Source organism: Bicyclus anynana, chromosome 2 (genome assembly GCF_947172395.1).
Source record: "Bicyclus anynana chromosome 2, ilBicAnyn1.1, whole genome shotgun sequence".
Lineage (NCBI taxonomy): Eukaryota > Metazoa > Arthropoda > Insecta > Lepidoptera > Nymphalidae > Bicyclus > Bicyclus anynana.
In genome coordinates this window covers 15847033-15866657 of record NC_069084.1, presented here as the reverse complement: position 1 = coordinate 15866657, position 19625 = coordinate 15847033, and the positions used below count along the sequence as shown (strand labels likewise).

General features: G+C 38.0%; 1 protein-coding gene across 2 annotated transcripts in view; it reads right to left on the bottom strand.

The window, feature by feature from the left end:
• Positions 1–19625, bottom strand: part of LOC112056452 (RNA-binding protein fusilli) — a 126638-nt gene that overhangs the window by 25639 nt on the left and 81374 nt on the right. For both annotated transcript variants that reach the window (XM_052885185.1, XM_052885188.1), the window contains exons 7-10: positions 5427–5537; positions 3682–3814; positions 2837–2974; positions 1937–2152 (exon numbers count right to left, since the gene is read on the bottom strand). In XM_052885185.1, coding sequence (XP_052741145.1) covers positions 1937–2152; positions 2837–2974; positions 3682–3814; positions 5427–5537 — 598 coding nt within the window. The remainder of the gene's footprint in view (positions 1–1936; positions 2153–2836; positions 2975–3681; positions 3815–5426; positions 5538–19625) is intronic.

Here is a 19625-nt window from a genome sequence, read left to right as displayed (position 1 = left end):
CTGATACTCAATTTCAAAACAAAAAATTTTACGAAGTGGAGTCTCCGACCACAGAACTTTTAGAGCAGTCAGATAGTGGCAACTATTGGAGAATTAGAGAAACTCTTTTTCCGATTGAGTATGCGCTTCTTAAAGGATATTGCACCATCAGCGTGTTTGGAGACTTGCAGGGTCTCCTGCATGACTAGAAGTTTCTGGGTCTCCTACTAGATGGGAAGTTTCAGGGTCTCCTGCTAGACGGGGAGTTTCAGGTTCTCCTGCTAGACAGGGAGTTTCAGGGGTTCCTGCATGACCCGGGGTTCGGCTGAGAAACGTTCGAACCTATGGGGAGAATTACAAATGCTTCTTAGTCTGAAAAACCAATAACAAGCCTAGCGTAGTTTTCATTTTAATATTGAACTAGCTGACGCCCCGCAGTTTTACCCGCGTAGTTCCTGTTCCCGTGGGAATACGGGAATAAAGTATTATCTACTAGCGGACGCTCGCGACATCGTCCGCGTGGAATTCCATTTTTCACCAATCCCGCGGGCACCATGGTAGCTTTTCCGGGATGAAAAGTAACATATGTGTTAATCCAGGGTAAAATCTATTTCCATTCCAAATTTCATCCAAAACACTTCAGTGTAACAAAAATCCAAAGAAACATCCATACAAACTTTCGCGTTTATAACAATAATAGGGTTGTTATCCAGTGAATTAAAGTGAATAGCTTCTTACCAAGTAACTTTGCGACGGGGTAGTTTTTCAGTTAAAACATATTTGTTTAAATATGTTTTAACTGAAAAAAAAGATCAAATCTTAATCTTTATTGTACAATATTACGAGTAGCTTAGATGAATGTGGGCATTATTTTTGTTACTAAGCAGAGACTTGTAAAACGATAAGCACACTGCAAAAACAGGCATATTGCAGCATTGTATCTAAGGCTAAATTTATAACTTTTTATCATTTAATCAAATCTAAACTGATGCAATGTTTTTTGCAGTGCCACATGCAACGTACCTACGTGCAAGATAAATCTCGGCCCTAACATACAAGGCCAAAAGTTAAAATGACTTTTGCTTCAGTTAAACCGGAATGAGATATGAGATAGTTAATAGGATAAAAAGGTCACAAGACGTCTAATTAGCAAAACGAAGCATGTCTTGATGGGTCGTAGAACTGGTAAGCCAGGTTTAACAATGTTTTTAGTGATATCTTGATTAAAGTGGATAGGTCAAATTATTATTTAGGTTTTATATTTCCAATTGTCTAAGAAAATTAGGTTTCCATCGTCATTTAATTAAAGCTGAATGCTCCAGACCAATCTCCGCAGATGCCTACTGTTTTTACCTATAGAAACGTGAGCTGATAAGGTCTGTGCTTTTGGAAAACAACGACGTCTCTCAATCTACCGGACTGAAGTCAGAGTATTTTGTAACAGAGTCAGTTAAATTTGACTTATCATTGTCAGTTGATAACTTGGTATTTTAATTTTTATACACACAAAGTTCGTTGGAGGAAGTTAGTAGCGCCATGCATATTTTTAGCAGCGTTGCCTTGTTCTTGTCTGAAGAGTCGGTTGCTGGTGTAATTACAGGCACAATGAGATTTAATGCTAAGATTAATGGACACAGAACAATAATTTGTAGAGCGTGTTCGTGCCCTGTTAAGTATCTGGGTAGTGTTCTGTTTATAGTTTTTTCACCCACCATTAGATGGTACTTCCTTATACAAAGTAAGTTAGGTACAAGACTTTCTAGGATACCTTGCAAAGTATTGTTCTGTTTATAGGCGATGTTTTTCTTCTTCCCCCTTCAAATTATAAGTATAAAAACATAACCCTATTCGGGAAGTTTTTAGGGTAACAGACAGGTATGCTGTCTTTAATGCAAGATTGTTTGTAATACCTCAATTGCAATATATATTTTTTCTTTTTTCTAAGTGGTTTACTAACCTGTTGCACTTCAGCAGTGGTAGATCTAAACAACTCGATGTATCTAGCTCCTATCAGCTTCCGATGTCTCGACAGCGCCTTGGGCGAATCCTCCTCTTTGGCGAACAGCACGAAGGCGTCCCCAGTCGCCCGGCCGTCCGCGCGTCGCACGAATAGAACCCCTTCAGCACCGTCTAGCACGTTCACGGGGTCGTCACCCGTGGAGAAGAATTCCAACTGAAAGTAATACACGCCATCTAATTGTTCACCCATGGGCAAGGTACCCAATACGCTGGCGCTATTATCCCACTGGATGGCAAGGCCAAATAAGCGCCAGCGTTTGGGTAAAAAACTGAAAGTTGGACATCATCATTAACTACCCATACTCGGCTCACTGCTGAGCAAGAGTCTTCTCTCACTATGAGAGGACTTGGCTCCTAATGCGGATTGGCAGACTTCACACACGAAGAGAATCAAGAAAATTCTGAATAATTGTAGTTGCTTGCCCCGGGCCGGATTCTATCCTAATACGTCCTCCGAATCGAAGGTGGACGTCATCAGATCAGATCATAGACAAAGCCAAAAGCCTCCTCCGGCCAGTGTTTTCTGTCCAAAGCTACCATAAAGTGACGTGGTTCGCAACAGAGAGCTCCTGGGTTCGATTTCCAGCTCGGGATAGTTTAAGATTTTATAATTTCTAATATAGTCTGGTCTAGTGGTAGGCATAGATATGGCCAGTTACCACCCTAGAGCATGATGTATCGTCAAGCATATCGTAGAAACCGTCGGAAGTACAGGTCGAATAAACTTGTGCCTCTTCCAAGTCAGCCCGCTTCTATCTTAGACTGCATCATCACTTATCAGGTGTGATCGCAATCCAGGGCTAATTTGTCAAAGAATGAAAAAAGCGTGAAGACTCACTACTTGCTGCGGCGTGGCGTCGTAAGGCAGGCCGCGCATCCTCACTATGACCTGCGCGCCGCGCGACAGGAACGCGACCGCCTCGCACGTGGCGCCGCCCGCTACCTGCAGGTAGTCGTCCCCTGACGCCCGGTACACCTGGGAAACGACCAATGAGCATAAACTTCACTAATCCAAAAGACGCAAATATCCTACTATCTGGATGCTTTGTGTCTAAGTCTAAGAGCCCGTGAACGCCGTGACCTTCGTCATTTTATAAAATCTGAATGTTTGTCAGCTCTTGCTCCTACCTTAGGTAACTAAGGCAGTTTTGACAGGGGTTACTTTGGGAGGCATTGCAAGGACCCAGGCCCTCAACCGTTTAAGTATAAAGTGTTTTTTTTTATATATTTCTCAATGATATCCCCAGTAGGTAGACACATGGCTTCATGGCAACCCTTCGCTAGAGACCCTAAAAGTTTCATCTTAAATAGTGTTTTTCGAAGGGTTGCCGCGAAGCTAAGGTTGGCGACTGCGGATATGATCTCGATATAATGCGAACAATATGCCGAAAATATCAAAAATACTCTCTAAACTTAGACGGTCAAGGTTCAAGCAGAAGCCGGGGCAAATTGCCAATAAAACCAATTCCACCAGACTTCTCACAAGCGGGTCTAACCTAGTCTAACCTAGGGGACTCGCATCCCACATCTTAGCCTAGTCTTCGAGGTCCTTATTATCCATCCCTCCGTTTGAATGTCTTCACCGCAGGCGTCAGTAACCACAGGGTGAAGATAATTGGAACTGTTTTGTGGTTGTGCGAGGATAGTTAGTGTGGTTATTCAAGTGGTAGGAGAGGGACTGACCTCTATGTACCGCGGGCCGATGTGGTGCTTGTGTCGCTTGAGCGCCATGTCTCTGTGCTCCTGCGAGATGAACCGCACCAGCGCCTCGCCGTTGCGCCTGCCCTGCGGAGAGAGGCACAGAGCTACTCCGCCCCTGGAATATACATACAAAGAATAATATCTGATATCTTTTTTTATTCTTAAAGAATATTAATTTGCCATATCTTTTAAATATGACCTATAATCCCATTACCCTCTAACTAGTCGGGAAAGACTGTATTAGGAGTGGGTACAATAGTCCAACCGGGCGTTTGGTAAAATCAACTCGGTAGAAAAAAGCCATGGGTTAACGTGAAGCAAGGAGAGTTAGGTGCGTTGAGTGGGCAGGCTAGGATATTAGTAAATCTAGTAAAACTAACTTACTAACAAAGTAACTAATTATGCTTGGAGTTTATCTGCGAGATCGAATCAATAATGAGATCCGCAGAAGAACCAAAGTCACTGACATAGTTCAGCGAGTCGCGTAGCTGACGTAGCAATGGGCAGGCCACATAGTTCTAAGAGCCATGACGTTGGAGTCCCAAGGTGTTAGAATGGCGAACGAGCACCAGTAAGTGCACCGAGAACATCAAGCGGATTGCAGGTGTCCGCTGGATGCTGGCGGTTCGAAACCGTTGTTTTAGAAAGTCCATGCAAGAGGCCTATGTTCCCTAGTAGACGTCCATCAACTTAATGATGATGATGATGATTATCTGACTTAACCCTCAAACATTCCCCACGGCATAATAAAATGGAAAAAAATACTTATACTTGTAATATTTATACTTGTTAATAAACTCAAAAATAAGTAAGCCAATGTTCAGATAACACGTACGTCGACTCGGTTAGGTTAAACGTAAACACTATTAATAATAATAGGTTAGGTGTACCCACTTTATCGGTCGTATTCTACATGGACTCTACTCTTACAATATACTCGTATTCTATGTAGGTATGCGGTCTTACGATAAATAAAGTCCTTAGTCCGGCCGCTCAGAGTTTGCGTCAAACAGGTTGTGATCGAAAGAGACAAACATCATCATCATCTTATCAGCCGATGGACGTCCACTGCAGGACATAGGCCTTTTGTAGGGACTTCCAAATATCACGATACTGAGCGACTTGCATCCAGCGAATCCCTGCGATTTGCTTGATGTCGTCAGTCCACCTGGTGGGGAGTCGACCAACACTGCGCTTTCTAGTGTGGGGTCGCCATTCCAGCACTTTGGAACCTCAACGTCCATCTGCTCTTCGAACTATGTGCCCCGCCCATTGCCACTTCAGCTTCGCAATTCCTCGATGAGCTATGTCAGTGACTTTGGTTCTTCTGCGGATCTCCTATTTCTGATTCGATCACGCAGAGATACTCCTAACATAGCTCGTTCCATCGCCCGCTGTGTGACTCTGAGCTTTCTTATGAGGCTTCCATAGTTAGCGATCAAGTCTCGAAACCATAGGTCATCACTGGCAACACGCATTGTGCGAAGACTTTTGTCTTCAGGCATTGAGGAATTTCGAACGAAAAGATGTCGAATTTCGAGTGCAGCTTTTCAATTGCATTATTCAATTACAATTGCCACGCTTTTCAATTGCATTATTCAATTACAATTGCCACGCTTTTCAATTGCATTATTCAATTACAATTGTCTCACCTTTGTAGTGATGATCACGACCTGTCAGAAACGCAAATTCTGAGCGGCCGGACTATATACGTAATGTTGACTTACTTAGCGACATTGAGTCCACGGAAAAACTTGGCGATGTCCTGGTCTGATGATTGCCAGGGGAGACCGCGCGCTCGCACTATACAGTTCCCGTCTATTTCATCGTCTTTTGAGCTGTAACAATAGAACAATTTGAAATTATAAATTATGGAAATTCTCCAAAAGGTAGTTTAGTTGGTTTGATGACTTTTGTGTTGCCGACAAAATAACAATGTAACAAAATAACAAGTATCAGTTTTATATTATGAATATGTAATTACAATTAAAACCTATATAATTTTCTTTTATTTTTAACATTCCTGGGGAATCAAAAATTAGAAACTTTGAAAAGGCTTTTGATATACGAGTATCAAGGTAAAATCTATAAAAATAAGAAGTTAGTGCCGAAATAGAACTGGTTTCTCGCGATTCGAACTCTAGAGCGATTCTAGTAAAAGAATCAACGTGTAACATGGCTGGGGAGGCAAATAAGATCGCAGTTGAGCGCTAACTTGTTGAAGATTAAAAAAATATCTGGCGGTCTTAGACTAATAACCTATAGACTAACAATTTTACACTCCAAAGACCAAACGTAAGCCACTTCTGTGGCTATGTGAGCGTAAGATCTAAGCTAATTTCACTCGCCGACACGCACACAAGCGTACTTATCGTAGCGTAGCGATGCGTCAAGGACTCCCATTTCGGGGCACATTCGGCTTACTAATCCTGCGAATACACACTATCTTTGTGTTATAAATCTATGTCGGTCATTATAGGAACATGAAGTAACAGTTAACAATTATACGCATTATCACTTAGTATCAAATGCAACGCAAGGCGACCTTAATACTGAAAAGTTTGACCTTGTACATAACGAATAACCCAGAGATCATCTGGATATGTTTTTATACCCGCACGTTTAATTAATCTTAGGTATTCCGCCGTATTCCGAGGTGACCCAAGCATAACAAACCACGTACTTTAGACGATGCCGGACCTTATTATGTTTTGTGAGAATTTTTAAAGATTATTCCGGCGCTGATTAAAAAGATACTCATATTTGCATAGGATGTAACTTGCTGTGTCATTGTACTTACAAAAGTTTATAATTAGGTACTTAAATGTATAATGATGGTAAGTTTAAGCCAAGGTGAACTTAATGTCATGGTTCTAAGGTTTCTTCGATAAGAAAGATAAGAAAGAAATAATACTAATTCCACGTTACCTTATGGTTATGAATTATGATTTAAGTCTTCACGAAATCTCAAAGACCACTTGATGTACTTGGCAGGGAGGTAGATTATATAGACTTCCGCTAAGAACGGATTTTGCAACAGGGCCAGGTTAAGGAGGTCTAAGGGTGGACGAAGTCGCGCTAGTCCGCTAGTTTGAATATAAATTGATAGTAACAAACAAAATCTATTCAGAATACATCCCTAATTTGAGCTTCCATCGTCATTTTTATTAACCTATTTGAATCCTAGGAGAAGGGACTACCTGCATTGTATCAGCGTGGTGGGCAAACGTCCAGTTAGCCAACGTCCACTTAGCCCACCACGCTGATACAATGCAATGACTGGAATATTTAGAGGAATTTATGAATATACTAGCAAACGCCCGCGACTAAGTCCTCGTGGTATTTAGTTTTTCACAAATCCGGAATTTTTATTTTATTTTTATTTTAATACAGGCTATAATATATTTTAATACCAAATTTCAGCTAATTCGGTTCAGTAGTCGAGGCGTGAAAGTGTAACAAACATTCTTATCATCAAAATCATCAGTTTTCGCAAATCTCGGGAAACCATAGATTTTTTCGGCATAAAAACTAGCCTATGTATTAATCCAGAGTAAATTCTATTTCCATTCCAAATTTCAGCCAAATCGCTTCAGTAGCAGCGGCGTTAAAGAGTAACAAACATCCAAACATCCATACAAACTTTCGCGTTTATAATATTGGTAGGATAGAATTTATCCGCACCAACTAACAGGTGGAAATTTATTAAGTAAACATTTACTTATTTAGCGTTTATCAACTCATGCACCCACTTACAGTCGTTGATTTATTTTTATCAGAGATATCCGATTAGGCAACGTTTATCAATTTAATCGGTTAGCGACGGGCTATAAAATTGTTCTTTTATCCGTTTAAGTTATCAAAATTATCATATATAAATTTATCGATGTAGTTTCGTTTCGGTGCAGGTGTTACTTACTGAATTTACTTCTGTAATACGGAACGTTTTTCATATATTATTACTATTATTCTTATTATTTATTTAGTACTCTCAATTCTCATTTATTTATTAGTTATTTTTTTTAATTTTTAACAATGTCAATATAAATATAAAATACAAAACACTATTAAAAATTTATAAAAATAAATTAATCCTCTCGCTGCGGGACAGTTGAGTGCCCAAGCAACCGGTGGTCAGGGCTCCAGAGTGAGGAACCTCCTCACAATACGCGCCGTCTCAAGAATCACTGCCTTTTGTATCCTTGATCCAATAGTTAAGCGAAAGCTTCTTAAGGTGTTTGTCGAAGCTTTTCGCTATAAGACCATTGACTGAAACAACTATCGGAACAATAATAGTTGACCCAACATTCCACATGGCGGTAATATCGTGAGCAAATCCAAGTATTTTGAATTATTTATTTAATTATTACTATTTAGGAATAGTTTACCTACCCGTTTTATTTTTTAGAATTTGTCGATTTTCTAATGTAATCCCACTAAACGCGAAAGTCTGTATGGATGTTTGTTACTCTTTAATGCCAGAAACGAACAGAGATGCGATACGTCCGATAGGTACGATGGGGATCTGAGGACGCCTGCCGTAAGGCGGCATATATAAAACTGTATAAACGTTGGTGTATAAAACTAAAGAAACCCACAGCCAACAACACGTTTTAGACGGCCGCGTGGCGCAGTGGATAGTGACCCTGCTTTCTGCATCCACGGCTGTAGGTTCGATTCCCACAACTGGAAAATATTTGTGTGATGAGCATGAGTGTTTTCCAGTGTCTGTGTGTATTTATACATTATATAAGTATTTATATGTAGTATATAATTGTATATTAATATTATAATATCAACTATCTTAGCATCCATAACACAAGCTACTCTGTATGCTTACTTTGGGGCTAGATAGTGATGTGTATTGTTTAAGCATATTTATAAAAAAAAAATAAAAAAAAAGACACCTTGCTTTCACCTTACACACAGATGCGCTTGTTCTATCATTTTACCAATACAACCAAAACCAAACAGACTCGGTAAAGTCAAGCAAATCTATACTAATATATAAAGCTGAAGAGTTTGTTTGATTGAACGCGCTAATCTCAGGAACTACTGGTACGATTTGAAAAATTCTTTCAGAGTTAGATAGCCCATTTATCGAGGAAGGCTATAGGCTATACATTATCCACGTATTCCTACGGGAACGGGCACCACGTGGGTGAAACTGTGCAACGTCAGCTAGTAGCAAATAAGTCAACAATTTCAGGCAGCAAGTATTATCAGAAGCTGAAGAGTTTGTTTGATTGAACGCGCTAATCTCAGGAACTACTGGACCAATTTAAAAAAATCTTTCAGTGTTAGATAGCCCATTTATCGAGGAAGGCTATAGGCTATACATTATTCCCGTATTCCTACGGGAACGAGAACCACGTGGGTGAAACTGCGCAGCGTCAGCTAGTACAATAAGTGAACAATTTGAGGCGGCAAGTATTATCAGAAGCTGAAGAGTTTGTTTGTTTGAACGCGCTAATCTCAGGAACTACTGGTACGATTTGAAAAATTCTTTCAGTGTTAGATAGCCCATTTATCGAGGAAGGCTATAGGTTATACATTATCCCCGTATTCCTACGGGAACGAGAACCACGTGGGTGAATGGGTGAAACTGCGCAGCGTCAGTAGCAAATAAGTAAACAGTTTGAGGCAGCAAGTATTATCAGAAGTGCAGCTCGGCGGTCACGCTTTGCGTGCGCGCTGAATGTGTCGTAAAACGTATAATGCGCACGCCACGTACCCACGTACAGGCGATTGTTCGACGAATAATCTCGTAAATTACAAAATGCTAGAAAACTACACAATTTGTATACTATATAGTATAGGAAATCTATAAAAAATGGTATAAGATTTCTAAAAGAATTACATGACTCGATATTTTTTAACCATCGATAGGGAGCAACCCAACAAGCTTAACTTGAGTACATCGACCCCCCCCCCCCCTCCCCTTGGGATGGTTTAGAAACTCAAAAAGTTTTTGAATTGCGTTTGTCTCCTAAACTTACTTCCTAAATAAAAATAAACTTATTACATTAAAGTTTATTTAACAAACAATGTACATCAAATTCTCATCTACAATTAATGTCATTAATTTATTGTCGTACGATAGTGCCTATCGTATCATATCGTATCGTGTACTTTAAATACGTTAGGAGAAAAGATCGTTAAATAATGGAGTCTTATCAAATCAAAAATTTTTAATCATTAGAAAAATTTGGCGTTTCAAACAATAGTCAGAGAAGTGTGTCACCCGCCTTCGATTTCTTATTACGCTGCACCAGCTGCACCAGATGGCAGCATGCTAACTTGATAAGAGGAGGATGAAAGTCCACACCCCTTTTGGTTTCTACACGACATCGTACCGGAACGCAAAATCGCTTGGCGATGCGTCTTTGTCGGTAGGATGGTAACTAGCCACGGCCAAAGCCTCCCACCATCCAAAAACTGCACTGTTCCGCGCGGGACATTTAAAAATCGGGACGTCCTGTCAAAATCAGGACGTCTAGCAACATTGTTGTAGTTTCATATTCTTAGCCTATACCAGTAGGTACGACAATGGTTAACGAGAGGGGATTGTACCAAAACTTTATTTTCTCCGAAATTCCAGTAGTAACCATTTTCCATTAATAACTAAGCACTCACATTTGTTGTGTAAAGAGTGAAGCAAAGGTCGGGTCACAGATACGACACGCTATCGATTTGACATTGGCAGTAATCTGTACGAAGGAAAATAATATTCCATACATAGATTGGAATGCCAGAGATCAGTGCGAATCGTAACTATACTATAATAGAATATTATCATTTGATGGCCTCTGTGGCGCAGGGGTATGGGCGGTGGATTTACAAGACGGGGGCCCTGGGTTCGATCCCCGGCTGGGCAGATTGAGATTTTCTTAATTTGTGCAGGTCTGGCTGGTGGGAGGCTTCGGCCGTGGCTAGTTACCACCCTACCGGCAAAGACGTACCGCCAAGCGATTTAGCGTTCCGGTACGATGCCGTGAAGAAACCTCCACCTAACAAGTTAGGCCGCTTCCATCTTAGACTGCATCATCACTTACCATCAGGTGAGATTGTAGTCAAGGGCTAACTTGTAAAGAATATAAAAAAAAAATATATCATAATAGCCTTAACTACTGCAGTAAGTTGGCCCTCCTGTCCTTTTAATGATCATTAAAAAACTACTTCCAGAACGGCCCTCTACACCATTCCACTTGGGCATGATATGTAGAATTATTAGGATAAATTAGCTTGTTGTATTCTTTCTCAATAAAAAAAAGGGATCGCCATTCCAGCGCCTTGAGAGCCCGACGTCCATCGGCTCTTCGAACTATGTGCCCCGCCCATTGATACAACAAAAGACCTGTGTCCTTCAGTAAACGTCCATCGGCTGGTCTGATGATTATGATGAAATAAAAAGGCCATCTTGACATTACATGTATTCACAGAGCAAACAAGTCCCCGATATCTGAATCATGGTCACTCTGTCCATAAATTCCATCGGATCCAGCGTCTCTCTAAGCCGAGGTTCGAGTTTCACAAAATACGCTTCTATAGCTTGGCAAATTCGTTGATGGCACTCCTATGATATGCGGGCGACGGGAGCGGAAGCGCTACCCCCCTCCCGGCCCCGGCGGACCATCGGGAGTGTTACGAAAGAATTTGTCGAGCTATAGACGAACCACAGGGTCTCAATCTCTGATAAAACCACACACATACACGTGCGCAAGCACAAAAGCGTAAATTATGACATTTTCAGAGCGAAATTCTTGCTCCTTTAATTTTTTCAAAAATTCGATCAAATGGGAAAAAAGAACGGTTAGCTAGATTGAATTGAAACTTTGTAGGGTTTTTGTGGGTATATTGAACAGTAAAAGGCACACTTAACGTCAGTGGTTTCCGCAATATTTTTGATTGGGCGCTTGATTTTCCAAAAAACGACAAAAAGCCCTTTTTTGGATGGTTTTTCAAATTCATGTAATGATTGAAAAAAAATTTTTTTTTCAAAATTCAATTGCCAATCCTCGTAGAGAATTTATTCAAGTTTTTAAAACCAACCTCAAAATTTCTGTGCGATCATTGGTTGCTGAGATATTGGTAATTAAAGACAAAATGATCTTTTTCCATTCAAACATCGATATCTCAGCGAGAAATGCTCGTATCGAGATTAAAAAAAACTAAATTAAATCTGAATAAACAAGCTATCCGGTCCATATGGAGGTTGAGTCGAAAAAATTTTTTCCACGTCCGTAGATTAAAAAAAAAAACCAAAAAAATTTCGAAAATTTTTTTTTCGGTGGTTTTCTTATGATTACTCGAAAAATATTTTCAAAAAAAAATTTTCAAACTCAGATCCAAAAACTAAACACTTAGAGCTACAATTTGCTTTTTTTTTTTGCTGTACGACCATTTTTGTATAAGTTACAGCCTGTTGAAAATCCCCCAAAAATTTGGATTTTTTTTCTGCTCCCTTAATTTTTGTGCATAGTATAGTTCAATGAACGCCTACTCCTGGCTTTTTGGCTAGATGGGAGGCTACCGACAAAGACGTACGCCTAACAAGTTAGCCCGTTTCCGTCTTAGATCGCATCAACACTTACCATCAGGTGAGATTGCTAGAGTCAAGGCTAACTTGTAAAACATAAAAAAAAACCTACTATATACGTGCGTGAAACTCGATGTAAACTTTCAACTACCTCTACCCTACCTCTACATAAAAAAAATCCTATGTCCTTCTCCTGGCTCTAAACTACCTCCCTGCCAATTTTCAGCTAAATCGGTTCAGCCGTTCTTGAGTTATAAGTGGAGTTACTAACACGACTTTCTTTTATACATATATATAGATTGTGTATACTAAGTTTGTGGTATTGTAGGTAATGGCTGGATCTACTGAACCGATTTTGAAAATTCTTTTACCAATAGAAAGCTACGTTTACCTGAGGATACCTTCTAACTATAGACTACTTCCCTGCCTAATTTCATCTTTGTACATCAAGCGGTATTCGAGATATCGTGATGAATGACCTTTCGCATTTATAACATATATTAAGACTAACAGGTGTAGAAATACGGGTATAATATAGCCTATAGCTCTCGGGGATTGTATAGCTTCCCAACAGTGAAAGAATTTTTAAAATCGGTTCAGTAATTCCAGAGCCTATTCGAAACATACAAACAAACAATCAAATCCATCCTCTTTATAATATTAGTATAGATAGTATAGATGAAGAACCCACGTACATATTAACGTACACTGAAATTCACTTCCTCTTTTTAACCGACTTCCAAAAAGCAGAAGGTTCTACGTTCAGCTATATGTATGTTTTTTTTTATGTATGTATGTCCAGCGATAATTCCGTCATTTGTGGACCGATTTTGTTGGAAATCGGTTCAAATCCCAAAACACATACACGTTCCGTTCATACGTAGTCGCCCATTGTTCCATGTTATGGTTTGAATATCCGCCGTCCAACCGACATTGTCTAATGGAAGTGCAGTCAAACATCGATGCGAAATGCCCGACAGTTTATATAATAACGGTAATTAGTTAAACAAAACTGTTTAACATATTATAAAAAGTCTTGTCTCTTGTGTTTGATTAAAGATTGTATACTATAGATTTGTTTAGTGCCTACAAAATCAATGCAAAATGATTCGAATTTAGCTACTCCACTGAGCGCACACTTGCACAATTTTGTGTGTTTTCTATACAACATCGTACCGGAACGCTAAGGCGGTACTTCTTCGTCGGTAGGGTGGTAGCCACGGCCGAAGAGATAACCTGAATCGCCCCAGCCGGCGATCGAAACCAGGACTTCTGTTTTGTAAATCCACCACTGAGCCACGGAGGTCGTCATTGTTTTTTGACAATCGATATATTTCGGACCCTTATTCCATGTAGGTACTACATGGAAATAATATTGCATATTAAATTTGATTTAAGTCAACTACCCTATTCCGGATTGAGAATATATTTATAACTCTAACCCAACAAAATCGAGGCAGTTCAGAATATTTGTATAGTTTTAAACTACGTCGTTATCTTTGTTCACTATGCGGGCACAAGTTCTTTATCCCACTTCTGATTTTAGCAGACTCAGAGATGATTACAAAAATAAGAAAACTTATGTCGAACAAAGGTCATTCTCTGCCATTCTAGGGTCTTATTTGTAGTTTCAGTTTGATTTGTTAATTAAGTTGTCCTGCCAAATGTTGTGAATCATTTTTCGACATTAGTTTTCTTATTTTTGTAATCACCTCTGAGTCTTCTAAAAGAATGTTATGAAAGGTTTGCGGTAGAATCCAAACTCCACACTATGGCGTCCGCGTCCATTTGTATAGTGTGCGCCAATCTTTTAGTCCGCTCTGACCACATATAGTAGGGGAGCCCGGGATGCTATACTCGCAGTTACTAAAGCGTTATGGGGACCGATTACATTTGATAGATGAAATGATTTTAGTTATTATGGAATTACTTTGACTTGTCTTGTCAGAAAATTTAAACGGTTAATTAAGAGATTATTTTGTAACACTGGGACCTTCCCACTCCATTACAATACGCTCAAATCGTTAGATTTTTGAAATGCACACGTTTTAGTAATTAACTAATCTACTATATCCTTATCTGACGTGCTGGTTGAGCATTTCTAATAGTTTCTTTTTGTTGCCTTAAACGAAACACACAATATTAGGGGCTTATACTTGGTACTCAACAACGTGCAAGGTATAGTCCCTTATGTTCATCTGCCGCGCTCGAGCAACTGCTAAAATCCCCTCTTCGCCTGTTCGCATAATTCAGCAAGTTGCTACTTCAAAACAGACTTGAAATTTGTCGCATACTATACCTAGAAGTTATTTTTATGCATCAAGAACGTGACGATGTAATTAATATACATAAAGTCGGTTCGATTGTTACTCATTATACGACGTCTTCGTTTGTCATCGTGTTACTCAATAGCGATAATGCCTTTAGCACGTTTCGCTTACGTTTCCGATTCGGGGAAAAAACTAAAAACAACAGTCGTGAATCGGTCGCCTAGTAGTAAGAGAGACCAACGTAAATAAGTCCAGCCTGTTTCGTCGGGTGGCGTTGCCATAACTGCGTATATACATATGGTCCCTTTTTCGCGGAAAATATTTTATACTCATATAAATTTTTAAATATTGATATTTAGTAAGTCTTGAATCGGCGAACTTCAGACTGCCTTAAACTACGCCATCTATTGAAAATAATCGGAAGTAACGATTACCATACAAATGTAACGTTCACTATATCTATATACTTTTGTAGCCCATTGTACACAATTGATTTTGTATAAGACTTATGTAGAATCGTCTATAGTAGACGAATGTACTTTTAACGATAACTATGTTATTTACGATTACTAATGATCATTAACAGCTAACAAGAGTAGAAAGTGGGGATGTTTGTTTACTTAACTGACTTCGTTTAACTAAATGATGTGGTTATCTTAACTTATAAGCTTCTCCATCCAATATTGTGATCAATTCTTTTTTAATTCTTTTCGATTATTAAAGTAATACTTGGTACTTGTAATAGTTATGTTTCTTCAAGACCCCTACAAAAAATTTAAACATTACACAAATCTGTCAAAATTATTGTTTCTAAAATAATCTAAGTATTTCTGTAAAGAAAACAAATTTGATTTTTCAAAGACTTTACAACTACACAAATTATATTATGCCTACTTCCATTCAAAATTTAACAAACATCAAGTGCGTACCATCCACACCGTACATTCCATAAATGCATAAAAACTCAAAAAAGTAAATGACATTGACATATTGAACTTGGATTTTTTTTATTCTGCAAACACTTTGTTTACAACATCTGTTAAGAGCGCTTATGAATTGTTTCGTAGTAGACCGTCAAGATATAATGACAACGGTCTCTCGGTCTATTTGTTTACATTTCGAACTCATTTTAAGATCCCATTTACATTGACCAACGTATTTTTTTACAATCATACTCTTTTAGTGTTAAGGGTTTGATTTTGTTTAAAAAAAGAAACGACGTCCGAGTCTGCATGTTTTTGTCTTATTTGACAATGTCGTTACTTGATCCTGCCAGTCAAGCGCCTATTATTACTTCAGTTTTTTCTAAATGTGTAAATACTTTTAATATTAAAATAGTACATATATCTTTGAGGCTATCTAATTAGTGATTCGTAAAATCTTTGAGCGATAGCTTTCTGTGTTATGTATTTTGTGGTGATAGTCACTACGTCTAATATAGCACAGAATATCCAAGCAACAACCTCTACATCAACAAGCTTGTTCACTATTTTTGTCGTATGCTAGTTGACATATACGAAATTGAGATTCTAAGTAAAAATGTCATCCGGTACTTACTGGTGGATATCAGTAGGTAAACGACATTTGTCAATTGATTTGATGTTTATTTTAATAGGTTGATAATAATGACCAAAATCGTTAGTTTGAGTATACTTTTTCTTTGTTAAATATAACTATCTACTGTACTATGTATGATATCATTCAGTTAATTATATTCAGTATTGTTTTATTATGATTATAAATTTTACGACAAAGCTGATATCCTGACCTGGATCGCGTAATCAAAAAAACAAATTATGTATAGATAAATCTTCAATCTTCGACTCATTACAGAATTTTGACTTATCAGTGGATTATATATTTTTTTTTGTTGTACAAGTAGGTTATTGTTTTTCATTTTTGGTTTCAATTTACTTTTGTGAGATTAGAACACTCTTGTTAATTATCCTTTACGTGAATTATGAAACAATTAAAATGTCGACAAAAATATTGTTCTCCTGTCCAGATTTCTCACACAATAAATATCCCAGCCTATATACATCTAAACTCAATCATTCAAACTCTAAATTCAAGGGAAATCAGAAGTTGCGACATAAAAATACTGGTATGTATATGTCCACATACAATAAATAATAATTATTTACAATTAATTATTATTGTGAATAAGTGCGCATTTATATTAAACTAGCGGACGCCCCCGACTTCGTCCGCGTAAAACTCGATGTAAACTTTCAACTACTTCTACCCTACTCCTACCCTACCCCTACCCTACCCGTAAAAAAAAAGTATAAAAAAAGTAAAAAGTATCCTATGTCCTTCTCCTGGCCCTGCCAATTTTCAGCTAAATCGGTTCAGCCGTTCTTCAGTTATAAGTGGAGTAACTAACACGTCTTTCTTCTATATATATAGACTAGCTAACGCCGCGCGGTTTCACCCGCGTGGATCCCGTTCCCGTAGGAATACGGGGATAATTTATAGCCTATAACCTTTCTCGATAAAGGAGCTATCTAACACTGAAAGAATTTTTCAAATCGGACCAGGAGTTCCTGAGATTACCGCGTTCAATCAAACAAACAAACTCTTCAGCTTTATAATGTTAGTATAGATTTGAGGTTTCTTGGTCAACATATATGTATACAAGTGTAAAACACGTGTGTGTGTCGGACAGTGTAAACGTCCTTTACGTAACCCAATGCGGTCGTTTCGTTTGACGATGCAAAAACGTGGTATTGTAATAAGAGTTTAGGTTCCGTTCCCACTCTCGGGTTACAAACTTTGCCCGGCGACTAGCAACTATACTTGACACTTGCTACTCAAGCGTCCTAATGGTTTCTTTCCATTTTTTTTATAGAAACGACCAAATATGGCTCACTTGCCACTTGTTTGAGGCTTTTAATGAGTTTGTTGTGGGCTCTTCTCGGTCCAAGGCGCATTCGGAACCCTCGTAACTTTAATTTTTCGATTATTATCACCTTTATCTTATAATTATTATCACCATTATCGCATAATATTATTAACTGACGTTTCTAAATTACTTATAATTTAAGTTTCCTAAGTAAGCTCCCGAGGCTAGGGCTAGCTTTCCGTCTATCACAAAATGTGAAATTACTATAAACCACAAATAATTTGTTCTTAAAAATGCGAAATATGTTGCTTGGTGTCAGATATACGTATGGTGACTCCTACTTTTCTATTAACCAATTTAGGTGATCTTATCATTATCAATAGGTAAAGCAGTTTACTTGCAAAATCAAACAGTCAACATAAAAATCAAAAGCTAATTGTAGGTCTAAAACACTTGCAGTTCCAACATCACCCTAATGTCTAAGAAAGGCACGAGTCTCACAGGAGACGCCTTAGAAAGAAATTTCTACGTTCGCCCAAACACACTATTAAGGTAAGGACAATCAGAACAAAATGCGTTTCTGTGTAAGGAGTTGCTAAGTTTAAAGATCGAAGAGTCACAAGAAGGAAAGTTTTGCTGACTACTAGATATATCTCCTTCTAAGAACATAATTTACTAAACTTCTTCATATAAGTATAGATTAGTATAATGTAGGGGCGAATAACCTTCACACAGGTTAACAAGACTCATTAAGGATCATATACAACCATTAAGCTTATTATTAATTACTACTAAAGCCTTTAAAGTTATTAAGCACCTCATTACTTTATTGTAGAGAAGGATTCACAGTGCTACTCATATAAACAATGCTTCATCAACTATATTTAAGACAATGACGTAAAAAAACCACAAATCATTTATCGGTTTCATGAGAAACTAAAAAAAAACGCGAATGAAATTCAGTACAATAATGTTGGACATTTATGATACATGAAGTTAGGGTGAAAAGACTAGTGAAAAAAGTTTTGGCGGATTATTTCATAAATTGAAAGATTTTCATTAAAATATCACACTAATATTATAAAGTTGTATAATGAAATGAGGTGCATAATTTGATGATGAAACATTACTGATGATTATCATGCATATACTCTAGTTCCTTTCCTTCTTCTTCTACTCGTTCCTTTACTGGAAGATCCTAATTTCACCTACAGCAATTATGTTATTATCAGTATTATCAGTATAGATCAAAATTCAACGCAAATTAAAACATCCAGCAGTGCTATTTTTAGTAATAATAATAATCATTAGGCATTTCAAATTCCTATATCAGTGTAGAGGCGAACTAATTATCTAAAGCTATCAACACTCACCTCCTTATCTCAAGTTGCCGACAACTGATAAAAGCTACACCAAAAAGTTCCAAAAAAGTGTAAACACAAAACAAACACTTGCATACGTCGACTTAGAAACACATTAGGCAGTGTTTGGACACGTGTCGTGGGTACGATTTTTTGTTATTCAAAAAACGTTTTCGACCACTTAAAACTCGGAAGACGTCCGCACCGCACAACGGTTGGGCGAAGAATGCGATTCGATTCGATTTCGATTCCGATTTGTGAGTGTGACGCTTGCTAGTCGCAGCGTTGCGACTTGCGCAGGAGTTGATATGCTCGCACCGAAGGCAGCTTGGTTAATTTCTTTGCTGATAACGCAAAGTACATAAATATAAGTGTTTGTTTGCACTAAAACTTTATTTATAGTTACGTAAAATCGATTGCCAACCGTTTTATCGTGTAGGTTTATGCTGTGGTGTTGACATAAAATAGAAAGAATAAATTATAAGGAAACTTCTGAAATAAATTACTTCAATTGATTTGTACTTTTAAGTTGAGAATATATGGAAAACCAAAAAATAAGCAGAACAACGATAAACATTTATTTTTATTTAAATCAAATTGCAAAGTGTCAATATTTTCGCTGACTAAAGTCAGCTAAGGTAAAGTCTCCTTTATATTCAAAAAATTTCATTTTGAATTAATAGCATTATGTTTGTTCTACTGCCAAGTTAGCCTCTTGTACTACTGAGGAGGGTAGAAATACAAATATTAGATTGAGGAAAATCATGATTTTAAAAATTATAACACCTAATATTAGGTTAAGGAAAATCATACGTAAATTATAAAAGCGAAAGTGAGTTTGTTTATCTCTGTGTACTTAAAATACATCTTCTATTTTCGAAAGACAGTTTCGTTTTGCTTGTAGTAGTAAG